At 45.3% G+C, this 20,095-nt stretch overlaps 1 protein-coding gene across 1 annotated transcript; it reads right to left on the bottom strand.

Moving 5' to 3' along the window:
• Window positions 1–3,139: 3,139 nt before the first annotated feature.
• FNTA (farnesyltransferase, CAAX box, alpha) lies at window positions 3,140–20,095 on the bottom strand. Its single transcript, XM_014596131.3, has 9 exons — window positions 19,902–20,095; window positions 19,232–19,317; window positions 17,749–17,863; window positions 15,720–15,824; window positions 13,930–14,056; window positions 13,277–13,425; window positions 10,228–10,290; window positions 8,398–8,569; window positions 3,140–4,284 (listed from the first exon to the last, which is right to left on the bottom strand). The coding sequence occupies exons 1-9, from the start codon at window positions 20,078–20,080 to the stop codon at window positions 4,156–4,158; spliced, it is 1,125 nt and encodes a 374-aa protein (XP_014451617.1). The 5' UTR covers window positions 20,081–20,095; the 3' UTR covers window positions 3,140–4,155.

A 20,095-nucleotide genomic window follows, 5' to 3' on the forward strand; every position in this document is an offset into this window, starting at 1 on the left:
TGACCTACTATTTTTCCACAGGATCCACCTTCATTCAGTACAAAGGACAGAATACCTTGGAGATTAATAGGGGTTTGTAACAGAAGACTGCTGAAAGCATTAGAAACCGTATCTCACTTGTTGCAGAGGTTGGAAGGCAGTTACTAGAGGAAGAAATAGGATGGTTTTGCAAACAAGGGAGTTGAATGGCACCCTAAAGAACTGGATTCTATTCCTGTGTGATGCTGAGCAAAATTACCTACATCACAATGTTCAGAGCTACTGCTAATGGCCTATTTCCTGCTTCATGGAACTACATACTTACTTCTTCATCTTTTGAACACAGTATTATCAAAAGACCATGGCTAATGCCAGGTCCCTAGGTGTCCCACCTGGGTAACCAAATTTAATGGACATTAAATAAATGTCTAAATAAATTTGGTCTTATTCCCTTTCATTCCTCCGATTGTAAAATGGAATTTACTATCACTAGAGCATTCAAAAAACCTCCCATTCCTTCACCAAACTATGCTAGCTCATCAAAGTCAAAATGTTTTGTGGAGACTCTTTGGCACTACAGTTCCCTGGCTCCTGAATTGGTTTCCCACCACTTGCCCATCCAGCCCCCACAGGAACATGTACAGTGGGCTGTGATGATCATCAGAAACTAATAACACCCAGCTCCCAGGTTCATGCCTCTTGGACAGCTTAAGTTCACAGCTCCAAAACAGTAAGCCTGGGAGGTTGTGTAAAGCTGGACCTTTGCCCAGAGAATTTGGATTATTTTAGTTTTTATTCTAAACTGGAACAGAACCAAAAATATGGAAATATGCAAATGCTCTTGAAAATGTAGTCAAGTTCCTTGGTCTGACTTCAAATACTTTTAGAAGCAGATGTAAAAAATAAGATGATTACACATTTATTCCACACTGGAAACCATATTCGTCTCCCATGGGTTTTCTTTGTAACATATGGCTATTCAATTGGTAATCTTAGCTCATGAGGAGAGGTATTATCTTTACTGTAATCATTATGCTCGCATAGCCAGTGTAAAACCTTATTAACCTTGTCAGCATTTACCAACTGCTGGTAATTCATTCCCTTTAGTAGGGATGTAATTGGCAGGTACAAAAAGGTTTTGCTTCATTTCAGATTCTTAGATATAGGCACATCTAGTTTGACCTCCTGTATAAATTCTGGTCAGATTTCAGTGTACTTGATGGAGAACTAGCTAGGCAAACATGTAATTTCACTAAAGTATCTCCTTGGACAAATCTCCACTGTTACTTCATTCTTCAGGATGCAGAGGAAATACTATATCCTCTTCCATGATCATCCCCGCCCCCCCATACACATTTTAATTGTTTGTAGTTGAAGCTTTCAGTCACTGGATCCTGCTATGCTTTTCTTAAAGAGCCCTCTAATGTCAGAAATCTTTTTCCTCTGTAGGCATTTTTAAGTCTGATCAAATCTCTTTAAGGTCTAGTTGATCTGCAATCAGATTTCACACTTGTTTAAACCTGTCTGGAAAACATAACACCCATGGAGGTCTGATCCGGAATCTCCAGTTTTCAAACACGCTCTAAAGTGTTATCATAAAAACTGGACTGTATCCCAGGAACACGCCATTTATGCCATATACAGAGGTGGTATCACATTCCTGCTCCCACTTGGAATGAGGCTGTTTATATACCCAAGAAGTGTATACACACATGGCAATCTAATGGGCGAACATATTTTTCTGAACTGTGATGACAAACTACTTTACCCTGAAGTCCTTGGACTTACATCTGGGTGGCTTTCCAAGTTTAGTCTGTAACTACAGTTGGGATTTATTCAACTGCCTATATGAAACAAAAAATGCCTAGTGAAGTATCAAACTTGGCAAAAATGCTGAACAAATATGCTTTCTGCAGCAGTTTGGTTTCCATGATGTTTCAAATTCAGGGATATAGTGCTGCTTTAAAAATGATTCATCCAATTCAGTGAAAAAGAGTGCTTAAAAACTATTATTATTAATTTACTAAAACAGTTTTTATCCCTAAACAGCACTCTTAAATGTAGAGACCAAACTGTAAAAAAACAGGTTTTAAACAGTGCAATACATTTAAATGCTTGCGTGATTTTTAGTATTACTAGAATATTAAATACCACACATTTATTCAGGTTATGGAAGAAATAACATGAATGAATTCATAAAATGCTGTTGAGGGAGACCTTATATATGTTGTTAATTTCATCCTCATAATGTACCTCTGACGTGTATCCGGCATTCTTTCATTGCTACTATTGCCAACACCCCAGAAAAAGACTAATGAACAGTAGGGTTGATTTCTGAAGCTGTGGGACATATGAGGGTGTTTCAGAAAGTAATGGTGATTTTAAATTAAACCAATGTATATGCAACGAGTGGGAAACTATATGTAGCAGGGAACACTAACAGCAGTATTACTGAATGTACCCATATGTTATGACTATGTAGAGAAGCATTGTGGCCTAGTAAGTGATCACTGCATGCAAAATGGTTTTATTTTGAAACTGCCATCACTTTCTGAAACCCCCTCATACATCTTTAGCTATTCTACCCTTCAGCTGCATTTGTCCCTTTTGTAAAGAATTGTAAAAAAGTAGTTTTTAAGGGCAAACATACAAGTGCGAAAGGAGATTTGGGAAGCTTGAAGGAAGAAGGGGTGGTATTCCTGTATGGCGGGGGATGTCAACCAGGGGTACTTGGGAAAGCCCTACAGGGTATGTGCGGGCAGACAGGGTAGAGAGCCACCACCCACAAGCCCATGCCACCGCCTCCCGGGAGCAGGGCCTGGAAGGGGGTGGGGGCTGGTGAGAGCAGCGGCGGCCCTTTGTGGGCCACAGAGGCACCACCCAGTCAGCCAGACATGGGGGGGAGGGGAGGAGAGGGGCAAGGGAAGCTTGCACCGTTGCTACCACCCACCACCCCACACTGCTGCCACTCCACATCTGGCCGTGCACCCCCCGCTCTACACCCCCCAACCCCTCTGCTCTGTGTCTGGCCGCTGTGGGTACATGTTAAAAAAGGTTGAAAAGCCCTGCTGTATTGAATTATCCATCTGGACATTTTTGTGCATGAATGACACCAAGAACATTCCTCCTGCTCCTCCAGATTTAGTCAAGGGAAGCAATATAACGTTTTGACTGCATTTATTTTGATTTGAGATGTAATATGAGGGGAACCTTGTTTATCATGAAAACAATTTGAGTGTGGATGATGCTAAAAAACTTCTGTTGTTTCAAATTTCACTTGTCCAAATATTACACAGAGAAGGTTTAATTGGGTTTGAGACAATAAATGCACTCAGCACTCCCACATTCCCTAGAAATAAGAATCAAGGCTTCCCTTTACACTAAATATGTTGAAAGCTCCCTTCCAGTATTGAGATCAGAATACTCCAGGGAACAAAATGCACCAATTAATGCAACATGGAAGCCTAAATCCTCTTAACAGAAGTATGTATCAAATTGCCAAAGGCTATTGTTTGATTTACCATTAACAAAACTGTTATGGACAAGTTGTCAATTCTTGGTGCTAAAATACAGTCTGTATAGGAAAGAAAGATGCTAAAGGTCTCATATGTGTATTTTAAATGTATCTACACTTTTATTACAAAACCATATGGTTTGCATTAGTTGGGTACAATAGCACAATGTGGTCAGTGTTGCATAGCTGCTCTAATGTATGGCAACAATTGTATTCCTGCTTGCAGTAACTAATATTAAGTTAGTTACATTGACTGCACACAAGTTTTTATGCTCATTTCATTAGGAGGTGCAGGGCGCCAAATGAATTAGCTAGGGTGTGAAAAATTGGTTTAGTGCTTTAAAAGTAATATAGCATTAGGAATTAACTATTAAGAAATAAGTCTTTTATTTGGTATATTTCAAGTAAGTATTAAGACTTAAATACATTTCTTGGATCCACCCTTAGCTATTGTAAGTAGCAGCCATGACCAGAGAACATTGTGTTACACTGAACACTTGGTGCTCAGTTTCTATTATAAGTAATACCTGTGCAATGCATGGACAGTTATATCATACCCCAGCCAAGGGGAAGAGTCCATCTAACTTGATCCTGGCTGGTGCTCCACTTCGTGCTTCTTTAACACAATCCAAGAGATTAACACCATTTTCCTCCACATGCAGTTACTGCTGTGCATCTACTGGCAAACTCTGTTCAGTGCATGTGCTGTGCTTGTTCTGAAGGGACCTTCCAATATATCGCCAATATTCCTTTCGTATTACGTCCTTTTCTTTAGCCAGAATTTCACATAACTAGGAAGAAAAATTACGAAGTTGGAATAAGCTTTTCCATGCTGTACAATAGCCCTTAAACATTGTAAGGGCTTGTAAGACTGATGGAGTCTAACAATCACTTAAGCAACCAATGTCTGGCATTAGTTTTGCTGTAGCTGGAAGCCGCAGAAAAATGCCATTTCCTAAGTGGAAATCAATTATCTCTAGGGATGATGTCACAGAGAAACTGGTTGCCTGAGACTCTCCAGGCCTAGTTTAACTGAACATGCTTCCTCTGTGACACTTCCCCCTGCTCATCGTTCCCTCTCAACCTCAAAAAACCTGCTTAGGAAATCCCAATGAGCACTAAAGGATAGATTCATAGATGTTAGGGTCGGAAGGGACCTCAATAGATCATCGAGTCCGACCCCCACATAGAAACGTGTCAAATCAGGCTTTGCTTATGGTCAATAATTTTGTACTAAGCCATTATTCATATCCAAAGCAGGTTTCAAGGCGTTATTAATTTCAACTGTACATGAAAAGACGTAACCATAGGGGAAGAGACACCTATCGGGGCATTTAGGTCATTGTATCTGACAGGTTTGAATTCTTCTCTTAGCTGAGCACTTGATCTGCAAGGCACTTGATCTGTACCAGTAGTACAACATTCTAGTCTTCACTGCTCCAAATGCAAATGAAAAGCAAAATAGCTTATTTACTTATAACCCTGATTCCCTGAGCAGAACACATAAGAGAATTCTCACTTTTAATCATACCAAGTATAAAACCATCAGCTCTCTCTTAAGGGTCCGCATGGTGCCCTCACTATGGTATCCTACATTTTGGATATACAGGCAATCCTTGACTTACAACTTCGTGTTACGACTAACAGCACTGAAGACGTTTATAAATTGGCACCGTTTCCACCTTTCGATGTGGGTGTCGACTTCACAATGCTGGATACAGCTGTGTCCAGCTGGTAAGTCTGGTGTGGTGGAAGGGAAGGGGAAAGGGAAGGGGGCAGGGTGTGGGGGGGGCATATCAAAGCCCACTGCAGTGAGGGAGGGGCTGGGGCTAGGACAAGTTGCTCATCGGTCCGGTCCTGTAGGGAGCAGACCAGGAAAGCCAAGGCTGCAACTGAACTCCAGCTAGCTTTGAGCATCAAGGACAATAAAAAGTCCTTTTTCAGATATGTGGGGAGCCGGAGGAAAAGCAGGGGCAACGTTGGACCCCTGCTGAACCAGATGGGGCAACTGACAACTGACGCCCAGGAAAAAGCCAACCTATTAAATAGGTACTTTGCGTCAGTCTTTCATCAGCCCCATGGGACGCCCGTGCCTGCTACAGGGCCGGGAAGTCCGGGTGAGGGTGATCCTCTGCCCTCCATTAATGCTGACTTTGTGAAGGAACATCTTGAGAAGCTGGATACCTTCAAGTCAGCCGGCCCTGACAATCTTCACCCCAGGGTATTCAAGGAGCTGGCGAGCATCATAGCCCAGCCTCTAGCACGGATCTTTGAAAACTCTTGGCGCTCTGGTGTAGTGCCCGAAGACTGGAAGAAGGCCAACGTGGTGCCTATCTTCAAGAAAGGGAGGAAAGTGGATCCGGCTAACTATAGGCCCATCAGCCTGACTTCTATCCTGGGGAAGATCTTAGAAAAGTTTATTAAAGAGGCCATCCTTAATGGACTGGCCGACGCCAACATCTTAAGGGATAGCCAGCACGGGTTTGTTGCGGGTAGGTCTTGCTTGACCAATCTCATTTCCTTCTACGACCAGGTGACCTATCACCTGGACAAGGGAGATGAGATTGATGTCATATATCTTGACTTCAAAAAAGCCTTCGATCTGGTGTCCCATGATCGTCTCTTGGAGAAACTGGCCAATTGTCGCCTTGGGTCCCCCACGATCCACTGGCTGGAAAATTGGCTCCGGGGTCGGACCCAGAGGGTAGTAATTGATGGAAGTCACTCATCGTGGTGTCCTGTGACCAGTGGGGTCCCCCAGGGCTCTGTCCTTGGACCCATACTGTTCAACATCTTCATTAACGATGTGGACACTGGAGTCAGAAGCGGACTGGCCAAGTTCGCCGATGACAAAACTTTGGGGCAAAGCATCCACGCCAGAAGACAGGCGGGTGATCCAGGCTGACCTGGACAGGCTCAGCAAGTGGGCGGATGAGAATCTGATGGTGTTCAACGCCGATAAATGCAAGGTTCTCCACCTTGGGAAAAAAAACCCGCAGCATCCTTATAGGCTCGGCAGTGCTATGTTGGTTAGCACTATGGAAGAAAGAGACTTGGGGGTCATCATTGACCACAAGATGAACATGAGCTTGCAATGCGATGCTGCGGCTAGTAAAGTGACCACAACGCTGGCTTGCATCCATAGATGCTTCTCAAGCAAATCCCGGGACGTCATTCTCCCCCTGTACTCGGCCTTAGTGAGGCCGCAGCTGGAGTACTGCATCCAGTTTTGGGCTCCACAATTCAAAAAGGATGTGGAGAAGCTTGAGAGAGTCCAGAGAAGAGCCACGCGCATGATCAGGGGTCAGGGAAGCAGACCCTACGATGACAGGCTGAGAGCCCTGGGGCTCTTTAGCCTGGAAAAGCGCAGGCTCAGGGGTGATCTGATGGCCACCTACAAGTTTATCGGGGTGATCACCAGTATCTGGGGGAATGTTTGTTCACCAGAGCGCCCCAAGGGATGACGAGGACGAATGGTCACAAACTACTACAAGATCGTTTCAGGCTGGACATAAGGAAGAATTTCTTTACTGTCCGAGCCCCCAAGGTCTGGAACAGCCTGCCGCCGGAGGTTGTTCAAGCGCCTTCATTGAACACCTTCAAGATCAAACTGGATGCTTATCTTGCTGGGATCCTATGACCCCAGCTGACGTCCTGCCCTTTGGGCGGGGGGCTGGACTCGATGATCTTCCAAGGTCCCTTCCAGCCCTAATGTCTATGAAATCTATGAAATCGGGGGGTGGGGGGGGGATGTGCCCCCAGATCTGCATGGGGCACAGCAGAAAGGACTAGGGCTGCACCAGGTTGTGTTGGGAACAGGGGCTATGCCCTCCTGCTGCTCGCCTAGCTGGGATGACACAGCTGCATTGCCTCTGGACAAGTGGCACACAGCAGTGCGAGCTGCCCCCCTCCCCCAGGCGAGTGGGGAGGTTCCGTCCTGTGTCCGCCCTGCCCTAGCTGGGCGAGTGGCGGCACGTGCCCCTGGATCAGGGTGGGCAGCGGAGCGAAGGAAGCACTGTGGCCTCATCCTGTGCCTGCCCCGGTTGAGCAAGCAGTGGGAGGGCATAGCCTCCACTCCCAGCACAGCCTGATGCAGCCCTGGCCCCGCCTGCCCCAGCCCATGAAGATCCAGGGGCACATGCGCCCCCCTCACCTGCAATGCCCCCCCGGACAAGCCGCTGGACAAGCAACTTGTCCCAACCCCAGCCCCTCCCTCACTGCAGGGGACCTTGATCTGCCCCCCCTCATACCCCTTCCCCTCCCCTTCCACCACAACAAACTTACCAGCTGGTTGTAAAGGAACATTTATAGTATTGTTCCTATGGTAAAATTGGTTGCAAGTTGCAATGTTTCAACTTAAAACATGATTTTCTGAAATCAACTGCGTCGTAAGTCTGTAGACTGCCTGTATATTTTTTTCACCCTTATGAAAATGGAACAGAGCCATAGCCCTTACTGTATATTATGCCCCAGTCCCACAAGTTACGAATGCTGTCTATGAATGCTCTAGTTTGTTCCTTTCACAAAGGGGAAGACCTTGCCTTGTTCAATGAGCCAAAGTATCACAAACATCTTCAATCACCAAAGTAAGTCAAAAGGCAATGCTTAGCAGAACAGGACTGAACTAGGCAAGGTACAAAGTTGTGAGGTACAATAGCACCACCAAATCTTGATGACAGTGCACTGGCAAAGGATGGGTAGGAGCTGAGGAAGACCAGTGCTGCAGCAGCATCACAAGACAGAACCCCTGAGCCTTCCCTCTCCTCTCCTCTCCCCTCCCCTTCCGACTTATCAGCTGTTTTATTAAGAAAATATTTGCCCTCTGTTTTGTGCAGCAACAAGTAAACAAAAGCACCTGGCCCAGACAGACTGTCCCTAACAGAAAAATAAAGCCCTCGACTCACCTCTAGAGCTTTGTTTAGAATGTCTTCCTTGTTGCTACACTGGTTTTCTAGCATGTCTTCATATATGTCTACCAGAAAGGCAATTAGATAGGGAGAACTGTGGCTTGGCTGTAAATCCAGGAGTTGCTCTAATAGGTCTGGATATTTGGAAAGACCATGATCCTGTAGAATACTGAAGCAGAGATCAGTCAGCATTACCCTAACAAACCTGGTGCTAAATGTCAGTTTTGGCTTTGATTCAGATGCATTTGAAGATTTATTATTCTAATGTAGAGACAGGCAAAAAAAAAAAAAGAAATTTTTTTACAATACAGCTACAAGATAATGCAACTATAGTAGGTTAGAGACATGTCTCAGGTGTGCTAGAAGTCACGAAGAATCTTGACTAGTTAACCTTATTCCTTCTAAATCTTTTCTCATCCTCTGCTTTGTGAGATTAGCAGATCTGGTATTCTGTGAAAAAAGCAACTTTTTTCGTATTCCTGGTACTTAAAAACTACTGGGAACAGTCACCAGAGTTCACTAGCTGTGAATTTTGAAGATGTAACGTTGTCATAATCCTCCTGTCAATAATTATATAGGAAGAGACCCATAGTTTTGGTTATGATACTATCCATTTTATATAGGAGTTTCTGGCTGCTTGGTTGGCACAGTACATAACCCTGGGCTGATGAAGACTGCTGTTCTGCATCACTGGTTCTCAATTCTTTCCCCACAGCTACATAAACTTCTAGCTAGGGAAGATGTAAAGTGAAATATTTTGCAAGCAGGGGTGCACCGATAGAGATTTTGGGGGCCAATACCGATAGGCAATATTTAAGGAAGCATATCGGCCACTACCAATTCGATATCCAATACAGCTGCCTCCAGGTGGTAAGTCGGGTGTGGTGGAAGGGGATGGGGGAGGGAAGGGGCGTGGGGGGGTGCAGATCAACACCCCCCATGGTGAGGGAGGAGGCAGTGGCAGGTGCTGCCCCGGGGGGGAAGAGGGGGGTGTCAGTGTGGGACGGAGTCACGGCTCATGGGGTGGGGGCGGCTCCCACCACTGCCTGCACCCTCAGAGGGCAGAGGAGTGTGTGCCCAGTATCTGCCCAGCGCGGGACGGGCAGCAGCTGTGGTGGGGAGCCAGAGCCGTGTGGCTCTTCTCACCAGGGGCTGGGCTTGGAGCAGACGCCGGCAGCGCTGGGAGGAGGTTGCAGCTACCCCAAATTTCGCAACAGCTCTGCTCCCAGCCCTGCGCTGTGGCCTGTCGCAGCCCCAGCTGAATGTCCTGCCTCCACCCAAGCGCCAGGAAAAGCCGCAGCTGTGACGGGCGATGGCGCAGGGCTGGGAGTGGAGCTGTGGCAAAATCAGGGTGGCTGCAACATCCTCCCAGAACTGCCGGAGCCTGCTCCAAGCATAGCCCCCAGCGAGAAAAGCCGCACAGTACTGGCTCTGGCTCCACTCCGCGCAGATCCGGGGGGGGGCACACCACCCCCACCCGACAAGCCGCGCTGCGCTGCGCCTGTGTCCTGTGCCACCACTGGGCACCATCTGCCCCTGCCCCCTCCCTCACTGTGGGGGGCAATGATTTGCCCCCCCCCACATGCCCCTTCCCTCCCCTTCTGACTTATCAGCTGGAGGTAGCTCTCCACACTGTCAGCTCTGCTCCACACTGTGGCGGTGCGCAGCACAGACATTTATTGGCCCTGATATAGACAATGTTTTTCATATCGGTACTGATCCAATATCAGACTGATGTATTGGTGCACCTCTACCTGCAAGCAGTGAACACTAACAACCTACAATAACGCCTCAAACGTAACTTCTCATTCTACAAACAATTCTCACCCTTTTAAATAGTTCCATGCACTTTCATTATGTGGTACTGCCTTGATCTTCTCTACAGTGTACCTGTGAAAAAAGGAAATATCTTATGAATGCAGAGACCAGCATTTCTATCAGACAGAAACATCAGAGAAATGTGTTCATTTCATTACCCAAATTCATCACTCCCTGTAGTCTGTATTCAACACCTTTTTGGTGACCACTTTAGGCACTGATACAACCCATAGTATCCTAGAATTTAACTGCAGTTGTCATGATAAGGCATGTCACAGCTTGCCCGAAGACACTTCAACTGGCAATACTGATTTTTGCTATTTTGGGGGATGTTCACTGATGGAGAGGAAGCTTGTCTACACTAATATCTAATATACATGGGGTTTTCAACCTTTTTAAATAAATATACCCCCAGCGGCTGAACGCGGAATGGCGGCAGTGCAGGGTGGTGGCGGCGTGCAAGCTTCCCTCGCATACGGCCAGTGCCTATGTGGCCCACAGAGGAGCACTGCTGCCCTCGCTCCCCCTCCCTGCCTCAGCTCTGATCCTGGGAGGCTGTGGCGTGCGGTGGTGGCACTCTGTCCCTGCCTACCTGTGTGTACCCGCTAGGACTTTCCCGCCCACCCCCAGTTGACAACCCCTGTAATATACTGTTTGATAGCATGTTGAGGAGGACTGCATTTACTCTGTAAAGCTGGCCTCTTATGAGAGAAGGCAGGAAAGGGTTACAGCATTAGGCATGTGTGGGCATTCAGCTTGCTACTGAACCAGAGCTGAGCACACAAGCTGGATTCAATCCTTTCACATGCCTCAACAGACTTGTTTGCAGAATGCCAGTTCCAAGGCTAATCAGTGACAGCTGTGCAAACTCACTAGAAGGCATATGGCATAGGTGTCACCAGGGCAATGGTTGGTCTTGCTAAGGTCAGACTGGTGACAGTTAATCTGATGCGAAAGAGCAAACGGAGCTTATCCAAGAACATGGCGAGGAAGCTTCTCACCAAACAGAGAAGCAAAGAAAACAACTAACCACATTTCCAACCGTACAAAAGAAGCCTTCACCTTCTACTCCCAGCAGCCCAACTCACTTCTAGACGTGACCAATACTGATTTGCAGTTCTGAGTCTAAAAACACTTGAAACACCTTGTCTTTCTGCAAACACTACTAGAGGGACTGAACATATGCCTGCCAGCGAGAGCTTGGCAACAACAGGCAGGCTAAGGTTCTATGTACAGAGTCCATATCTGAAGTTGGTAGCAGGTTAAGGCTTTCACAATATGAGTTCTGAACACCCGGTCACCTGTGTTTCACAAACAGATCCACAGGGGAATCTTTCCCTAGCTTTGAAGAAGGAAATCTGGCAATACCTAGTGTAACATGGAAATGGTTGAGGTATAATAACACTCCTTAAGACCAAGAGGAAGAAAATCACAAAATAATGGGGGTGGGGAAGAGAGCTTCTCTTATTTCTATTTACATTGTCTCAGCCTGTTAATGATTGCGTAGTTGTTTCTCATGGACACACAAAGGCTCAGGCTCCATTCCAAAGAATAGCTCTAGAAAAGGCATTGCAGTTTTACATCTTCATGTCCTTACTGAAATGAGCTCAATTTGGATACAAATCTTTTTGTAATTGCCAGCCTTGACCATTTCCCAGGGATTTGGAATTCAGACTGGGAAGTTTCCTTCTTATTAGGGGTGTGCAAAATGGGCTATGTTCGATTCAGATTTGGATTCGGCCTGAATTGGGGACAGCGATTCAATTACTTGATTTGGATCGCTGTCCCAATTCGATTCGACCAAATCTGAATCTGAAGATTCGATGCTGATTTGGAGATCTGGCCATAGACACAGCTTTAAATGTTTTTTCTACATACCTTGAGGTACCAGGCGCAGCTCATAAATGCTGAGCTGGCGGGGCAGATGGAGGGTTCTGATTTGATTCGGAGAGATTAAAGGGTCTCCTGATTCAATTAGGATTCGGAGGTTTGGCCACCAAATAGGGCCAAATCTCCACCAAATCAAATCAGGGACCAAAGCTTTGCACAGCCCTTCTTATGTTTTCATTAATAGATGCTAGATGACCTCCTGAGGTCCCTTCCAACCCTAACTTTCTATGATTCAATGACTGATGTCTCTCCAATTATGTGTGTGCCACTTCAGGCCAGTTCCAGAGCTAAAGGAGACTTGCACATGAGTTCACTCTTTATACCTAGAAATCATCTCAAGCATCTGTGCTGATCATAACTAGGGCAGTACAGGATGGGAAAAGAGGTGAACTCAAGGAGATGGGTCTCAAGGCCATTTATGGTATTAGCACCAATGTATAAAGCCCCAATTTCTACCCCGAAACAGAAGAGAATGCAGTCTGGAATACTGGTGTAATATGCTCTTAGTAGGATACTCTGCTGAAACAAGTATACTGCTGAGTATTACACTCATTTCTGTTTTCAGGTAGATTTAAGCTATACCCGCATGGCAAGTGTATTGTAGGTAAAGAGCTTGGGGGCAGGAAAACCATGGGTAGCAGAAGCAAGTGGAAGTTGCTTCCTGATGTTCATTTCTTGGCCACTTAGAAAAGCCATTCTGGCTGGCCCTGGCCCTCAATCTTCCCATAACAGCAAGAAATCTAATTAGTCCCCTTAAATGAAAGTTAAAGTAAAAAGAGTCAAGTAAAAGACATATCACACTGCCATTTTCTGCAACTCATACTTTTTCACTAGCCTTGTAAGTACATTAAAAAGGAGAGAAAAGGAACTCTGCACAAGCGCTCTGAGAGGAGAAATACAATTAGGCTACAATCACTTTTTCAGAATACTCAGCAAGGAAAAAAGCCAAACAGCTTCCTCAGCGCACATGTTGTCCACAGACAAGTTAATAGTATCAAAGGCATCTGGAGGATCTAACATAAGCATGGATACTTGACCCATCAAGTGTTTTCCTCCAGACTGAGGAAGATCAAGGAGATGAGACACCCATATGCATTTCAGAGTATTTTCCTCCTTTACTTGGAAAAGCTGAAAATTACTAAATAAAATTGTGAACAGTGTTACTAACTGGACTTCTCTGTTTAGAATAGCAGGATCATCATAGCCATTGGTGTTGGAAATAACAAAGTGTCTTTGGTTCCAAACAGAGTTGTTTCTCACATCCTCTTTCAGAAGCTGATCTACATATTCCAGTTCATTGTCCCACAACTTGAACTCCTAAAATAAGATAAGAAAAAAGGGGGAAGAGTCACATTTGAATGCATTACGTCTTAACCCTCTTTTCCCACCCCCAAAAAAACCTAAATAGAACTTTGTTTCATTTAAATAACTCCAGTCTAAGTCTTCCAACCTCTAGACCCTAGACCTCTAGACTGCACTCTATTGAAGAACTCAACCTAATAGGTAAGTTTGGGCCAAAGTCACAGGGAGTATTTACAAGCGTCAGGAAACCCAGTTCTAAGGAATGTTACCAGCACACTCTCAAGTCACATGAACAAGGGCAAACAGCCAACAACAAATTTCTGCACCAGTTTGCTAAAAAAAAACCAACAACCATGTAGCTGAACTATGAGTTCACTCAAACTCAACTGTTTTTCTTCCATGAATGCTGAAGGATTAAACTAATGCAGAAGGCTAATATTCAATTTAAGAAGCAGAACTCCAAAACTCTGGAAGGGCAGGGCTTGTACAGAGAATGTGTGGCAGGCCTAGATATAATACCTGAATAACCCACTGTCTGTGCTGCCAGGCATGGTAATTCTTGGCATCCTGGTTAAGAATGTCAGCTATAAATTCAAGCTCTTGAGATGGATCCTGCAGCCACTCTACCAACACTCGTCGATGGTGCCTAAAGACAAGAGGGTACTAGAGTTTAAACTCTATCCTATCCAACTTCACAACAATGTTAAATGTTTATAAAAACACCACCTAATATACAATGACAACATTTCCAGAAAAACTTCACTGGAAAAAGACTTGAAAAAAATAAAATAAACTTCAGCCAATTCTTCCAGGAACAACTTCTTAGTAATTTACTCCTGACTGACTACAGTAAATTCCAGCAAGGTACTGACATAGTGACATACGATCCCCCTTTGGAGAAATGCTAAGCTTACCTGACACGCTTAAGAGACGGGTAAGAAAAACCATACAAAATGAGGTTTTAAATAATTTAAAAACAGAACCAAGTTTGAATACATGCATAGATCTGGCTAGAGGTAAGTTTGCATGCCATTGGCATGCTACCAAAACGTGCCTTTACTGTCTCAGTCTACTGAAAACCGTACAATGGTTTTCAGAGAGCACTGGGCAGAATTCTCTACCCCTGTGAGGTGTTTTGTTTTTGCTTTTTATTTTTTAAACAAATACCACATTCACCCAAATCCAAGACTTCTGAATTTAAGATGACCCCCCAAAATTATAACTGTTATACATTTCCATATATGCTAATTATTGGACGGTCATCTTAAATTCATTCCCCTCACCACAAAGCAGGGAGAGCAGTAGCAGGGGGAGTCTTAGCAGCTGGACCCCTGTCTCCCCACACCTTGCCCCCTGCCACCTGCTTTTCCCAGCCCCCACTGATTGCCCCTCCACCTCCCGGCACCTGGCTTCCCCCACCCCACCAGTGCCTGCCCCGTTACTTGACTCCCTTCAGCACCTGCCCTCCCCCCTGGTGCCTGCTCCTCCCTCAGCTCTAGCAGGGCTTTGGCTTTGCTCGAGCCCAGGGCACAGACCATGCACTTGCTCTGGCCCCAGCCAGGCCTGGTAGCAGCAGCAGTGGTGGCAACTATAAGACAGCTGGGGCCGTGTTTGCTCTGTGCCCTGGGCTGGAGTGGGGTTGGCCTCAGCTGTGAAGGAGACAGAGTGTAAGCAGACACAGAAGGGAGAGCCAGAGCTGGAGCCAAGTTCATTATTTTTCATTATGTAGTTTCAGGAAAAACATTGTCCCCAACTGGAAACTACGATAAAATGTATCATAGCCTTGGTTCTCATTATCAGGGTACCTATGGGTTCAAGTCTTAGTACCTAAGAAATTCAACATATAGCAATAAACTTGTAACTTCTAAGTTTCAAGCAATTTCTATTAAATAAGCAAACCATCTGAAGATATGCACACAGCAGCTGGAACCGGTTGGGCTACAACTTCATTGATCTGTATTTTTGGCATATGCTTCATTATTAACCACTACTTCAGATATGTTCCTACTTTGCGATTCACAACTGTAATCTTTTCCGAGAGTAAAAGAGACATTACTCCATTATGTCTCTTCTCTAAAAAGAGCGCAATTCTTCTCTATCCACGTTAATTTTGGGAGATTTCCACATCAGGAAAGCAAAATCCAAAACACTAACAAACTGAAATTCATCCCCTGTGTTTGCTGGGTCAGAGTTAGATGGCAAAGTTGAACCCTCACACACCCATTTTTAGGACCACTTTTTTTTTTTCTTCTAGAAAAATAAAATATATTTTTTTCAAGATAAAAAGTATATTTAAAAAAATATTTTACCAGACTTGATAGTTCTTTGGTTGGTCTTCAATGATAGCTGTAATATATTTAAGTTCCTCCTGTAAATCCTTTTTCAAAGACTGCAAAAGGACTCTCCGGAAATGCCTAGAGAATATACAGGCAAGGTTTTTTTGAGTAGATGTGATATCTTTCATTAGACCAGCTGAGTAGTTGGAAAAAAGTTCTTAGTAAGCTTTCAGGCACAGTCAACTTCTTCAGGCATAGGAAGTCTCTGCAGTTCTGAGATTATACAAAAACATTCAGCAAAATGATTTTTTTTACAAATGCTCTTAAAAAACAGTTAAGCAACCCATCCACAATTAAGTGAGATGAAGTTAAAATAATTTTAAGAAGTAACCTAATTTTTAAATACAAAACTATTTATCCTAAACAATGTTCCTTTGCTGGTCAGCTGGTAATGACCAAAATAGTTGTAGTTACAAAACAGTGTTACCTAAGAGCTCAGTAATCTTAAATTTCAAATGAAATCCTGTCTACCCAATGTAGCAGGGAAACTGAGTTATGCTAAGGCTTTTTAGCCATAGTCCAGGCACAGAACTAAGCAACAAAATTGAACAGAGTACTTTCTGTGGCCCTGGGAGATGCGAGTGCTATGACTGGCGAGCAAGGCACAAGTTTCCCTATAAGGAATGTGCCTGGCACAGTGCCAGGGGATTGGACAATTTGGGATAAGAAAATTACAAAAAGTCATAGATAAAAAAGGAACATGTGTGTAACATGCTGTGACCCTGGGAGGACAGACACAGCTGCTGGGCTCTTGCTCAAAGAGCGGCAAGCCAGTAACTAAGATCCCACACACCCAGCGGAGGACCCATGGCCTGGTACTCCCAACGGTCACTGTTGTAATGTCTATGGAGCCACTTGCCAGGACGTATTACGGGGAAGAAACCTGTAATATTGCCTAGAGGTTACTATTAAAGTTCACTTGATACCACATCAAACTAGTTGCCGTGTCAATCCTTGGGGGGCTCTGGCAAAAAGAAATCCTAGTGGTAACACCCCGTACCTGCATAACAAAACAGTCTTGGCATAATCAAAAAATAACTTAAGTAAATTAACAATCAAGCTAGTAGGAAAAAAATATACAAAAAATGGTAACTAATAAATCATGTAAAATACAATTCATGATTTTAAAAGGATATTTTTTTCAATTTAGCATTTAGCTGAGTGTTAAGTTGGAAGATATTGTAAAGGGCATTATGGAACTGAAACAAAATTATTTACTATAAATACTAGCTATTATAAAACCTCTTGAAATGATGAAGAGGTTTTCCTTTTTTGTATGCAAATATATCAGTAGAGGAACTTTCAATACCTTTTGTCATGTTACCTTAAATCAGTAGAGGGGGGTGGAAGTTGGGTGGTTAGTTCTGATTGTGTAACAGTTGACTATCAGATAAAATTCTCAAAAATTAATGATAACATATCAAAGTGTTCCGCAGAAAATACTAACTCTCAACTCCATGTGAACTTACTGAAGTTTTACAATCCTCTGTAGACTTCTAACACAAAGCATGACTATTTCTATTTTACTTCATCAGATGCTATAAGCCTACTGCTTATGAAAGCTTATGCTACATATCTCCGATTTAGTTACTCTATAAAAGTGGTTCTCAACCTTTTTTTGGACTCTACACACCCTTCACTGAGCTCAAGGCACTCCACCACAACTTTTGTTAATTGAGTGACACCCAATTTCAAAAACTAATTCATCGATTACAGTGGTTACCTCCTTGCAGAACAGCTGGACAGTAAGGGTGAGGAGTCATCCAGGCAGGGGCAAGCCTGAGCCTGTGCTTATATGTTTTATTTATCTACTTACCTCCCCATGCCTCCCAATACCCTTCAAGGGATCTGGCAACACCCTTGTTGAGAATCACTGGTCTGCAAGGTGCAAACCTACCTTATCTTCTGCCTTACTTATATTTTGTCAGAAATAGTTCAATACAAAATGAGGTAACCTAATCAACCACTTTACATAGAAATTAACCCCAATATTATAACTTACCATACTGTGTAATTTGCAGCATTTAATTCAATTGCATCTGCAGTTAAATTGAAAGCTCTTTCACTCCTTTCATCCCGCTGCAGAACAGCCCGAAAGTAATCGTAGACATCTCTGACTGAATAGATAACACGTTAGCCAAAGTCACTAAGAAATCCTGAATTAGTGGATTTTAACAGCAAGCAACACCCCAAAATAACTTTGTGCATCTCAAATACCATTCCCCAGTACTTGAAGATGTCTGGTCATAGCTTGGTCAATGGATAATGTCCAAAGTTGTCTTCCATCCATTAATGCTATTTCTCTACATTCCACAACCTACGCTATGGAATCTCCATCATTACAAGCTTTTAAGTGTAGAACAGACAAAAGACAACAATTTGGCTGGGGTGTTTTAGATGGGGATTTTCATGCTTTGAGTAGAGGATCAGACTTGATTACCTTCCTGCAGTCCTTTGATCAGACTTCCTGGAATGTAACTGCTTTAAGCAAGCAAACTTTCATGCCTGGTACATTCTTTATGTAAACTGTCAATTCTACTCTTTTATCTTTCAAAAACTATAGTCTTTAAAACAGGGGTGTCAAACATCTGGCCCACAGAACTCAGCCATCAAGACCCTGGGTGCTGCCTCGGGGTCTGATTAGACCCACATGGGATGCGATGCAAGCCCATGGCACGGGTCCCACCCGCAGACTGGATCAGCCCACAGATCCACTTTGTCCTCTTCCAACACTCCTGATCCGGTGGTCACTGCAGCTGGTTTGGGACCTGTGATGCATGGGTGGCAATGCATGTGGCATGGACCCCAGAGCAGCCTGAATGGGCACTGCATACAGCACAGTCCAGTTTGAGTGGAAGCCCCGCTGCATGTGGTGGCTGCCCTGGCTGGACTGTGCCACATGCAGTGTCTGCTCTGGGATGCATGCTGGACACAGTGCCGCTTCAGCTGGTCCAGGACCCGTGCTGCACATGGCACTCAGAGGCACTGCATTCAGCACAGGTCCTGGACTGGCAGGAGCAGGTGACACATGTGGCACAATCTCTGAGCTGCTAGATGTTGAATGCGGCGCTGTCCAGGTGGGGCAGCCACCACATGCAGTGGTCCTAGACCAAACTGACTGGACCAGCCACTAGATAGGTATGTTGGGGGAGGAGAGAGGTAGAGGTGAAGGGGTGGAGGTCCACCGGCCCAATTCAGCCCACAGATGGGCCCCATCACTCAGCCACACTGCAGGGCTAGATGAAACTGACACCCTTGCATTAAAGAATCTCCTTTAATAACAGGCCCCATATTTAATATTAAAACCTCAACATTAGCAGATGTTCACTTCAAGATGTTGTACAAGTAGGTAAAATGCAGCTCTCAGTGTAAAGACTTTCTAGCAGTGACACTTTGCCTTCCATTAAAACACTGACAAATGAAACTTCAATGATCAATCTGTAAAGATTTCCTTCCTCAAAATATTTAGAGCAGAAGATATTTACATTTCTCACTGTAGATAATCTGTACCACTGGATTCGGCCCATCATTTTGGGGTAGTGGTTCGATGTCGGCCCATTCTTCCCTGTCCCTGCAAAAACAGAGAATATTTCTTCTCACCTTTTCTTATCATCGTAAAGAGCAAACACAGCCCACCCCACCCCAGGAAACACACACCCCTCCCCAGTACCTGGCTCTTTACCTTAACACCGCTAAACCTGCTGGGTGCCGGAGCGCCCAAGCCAAGTGCAATTTGACAGGACCCCCTGCAGAGCACACCAGCGCCTGCTAAATGCAGTCAAGAACCTCAGCCAGTCTCGATTCCCAGCCGGGCGTGGGTGGGTGAGTGGGTGGCCGCGCGGAGCTGATGCGCTTTGATTCATTTGAATCCTTTTGATTCCTGCTCCACGCGGATTCAACTGCCCCGCGGTGACGGCTGCATTTCTAGCCAGGCAAAGTTGGGGGGGGGGGAGGGGTCGAGTGATTTCCCGGTTCCTTATCCCTTGCCCCCGCGTTCTCGCTCCCCGCCTCCAGCCCCGGCTCCGCCGCCATCGCCGCCCCGCACCACCGAGACGAGACCGCGGCCAGAGCGCCGCCGCCTCCGCCAGGAACCGCTCTAGCTTGGCCCTGGCTCCGCCCGGCCGCAAGTCCCGCGCGCGGGGCGCCAGCACCGACCTGTACAACACGTAGCCGCCCAGCTCCAGCTCCAGCTCCAGCTCCAACTCTAGCTCCAGCGGCACCGGCAGCGCCCCGCCCTCCAGCTCCGCGTCCGCGTCCGAGTCGCCGCCGCCATCCCCATCCCCTTCCCCGTCCCCGTCCCGCGCAGAAGGCCGCCCCTCCGACTCCGCCGCCATCGCCGCCGTCGCCGG

Source organism: Alligator mississippiensis, chromosome 3 (genome assembly GCF_030867095.1).
Source record: "Alligator mississippiensis isolate rAllMis1 chromosome 3, rAllMis1, whole genome shotgun sequence".
Lineage (NCBI taxonomy): Eukaryota > Metazoa > Chordata > Crocodylia > Alligatoridae > Alligator > Alligator mississippiensis.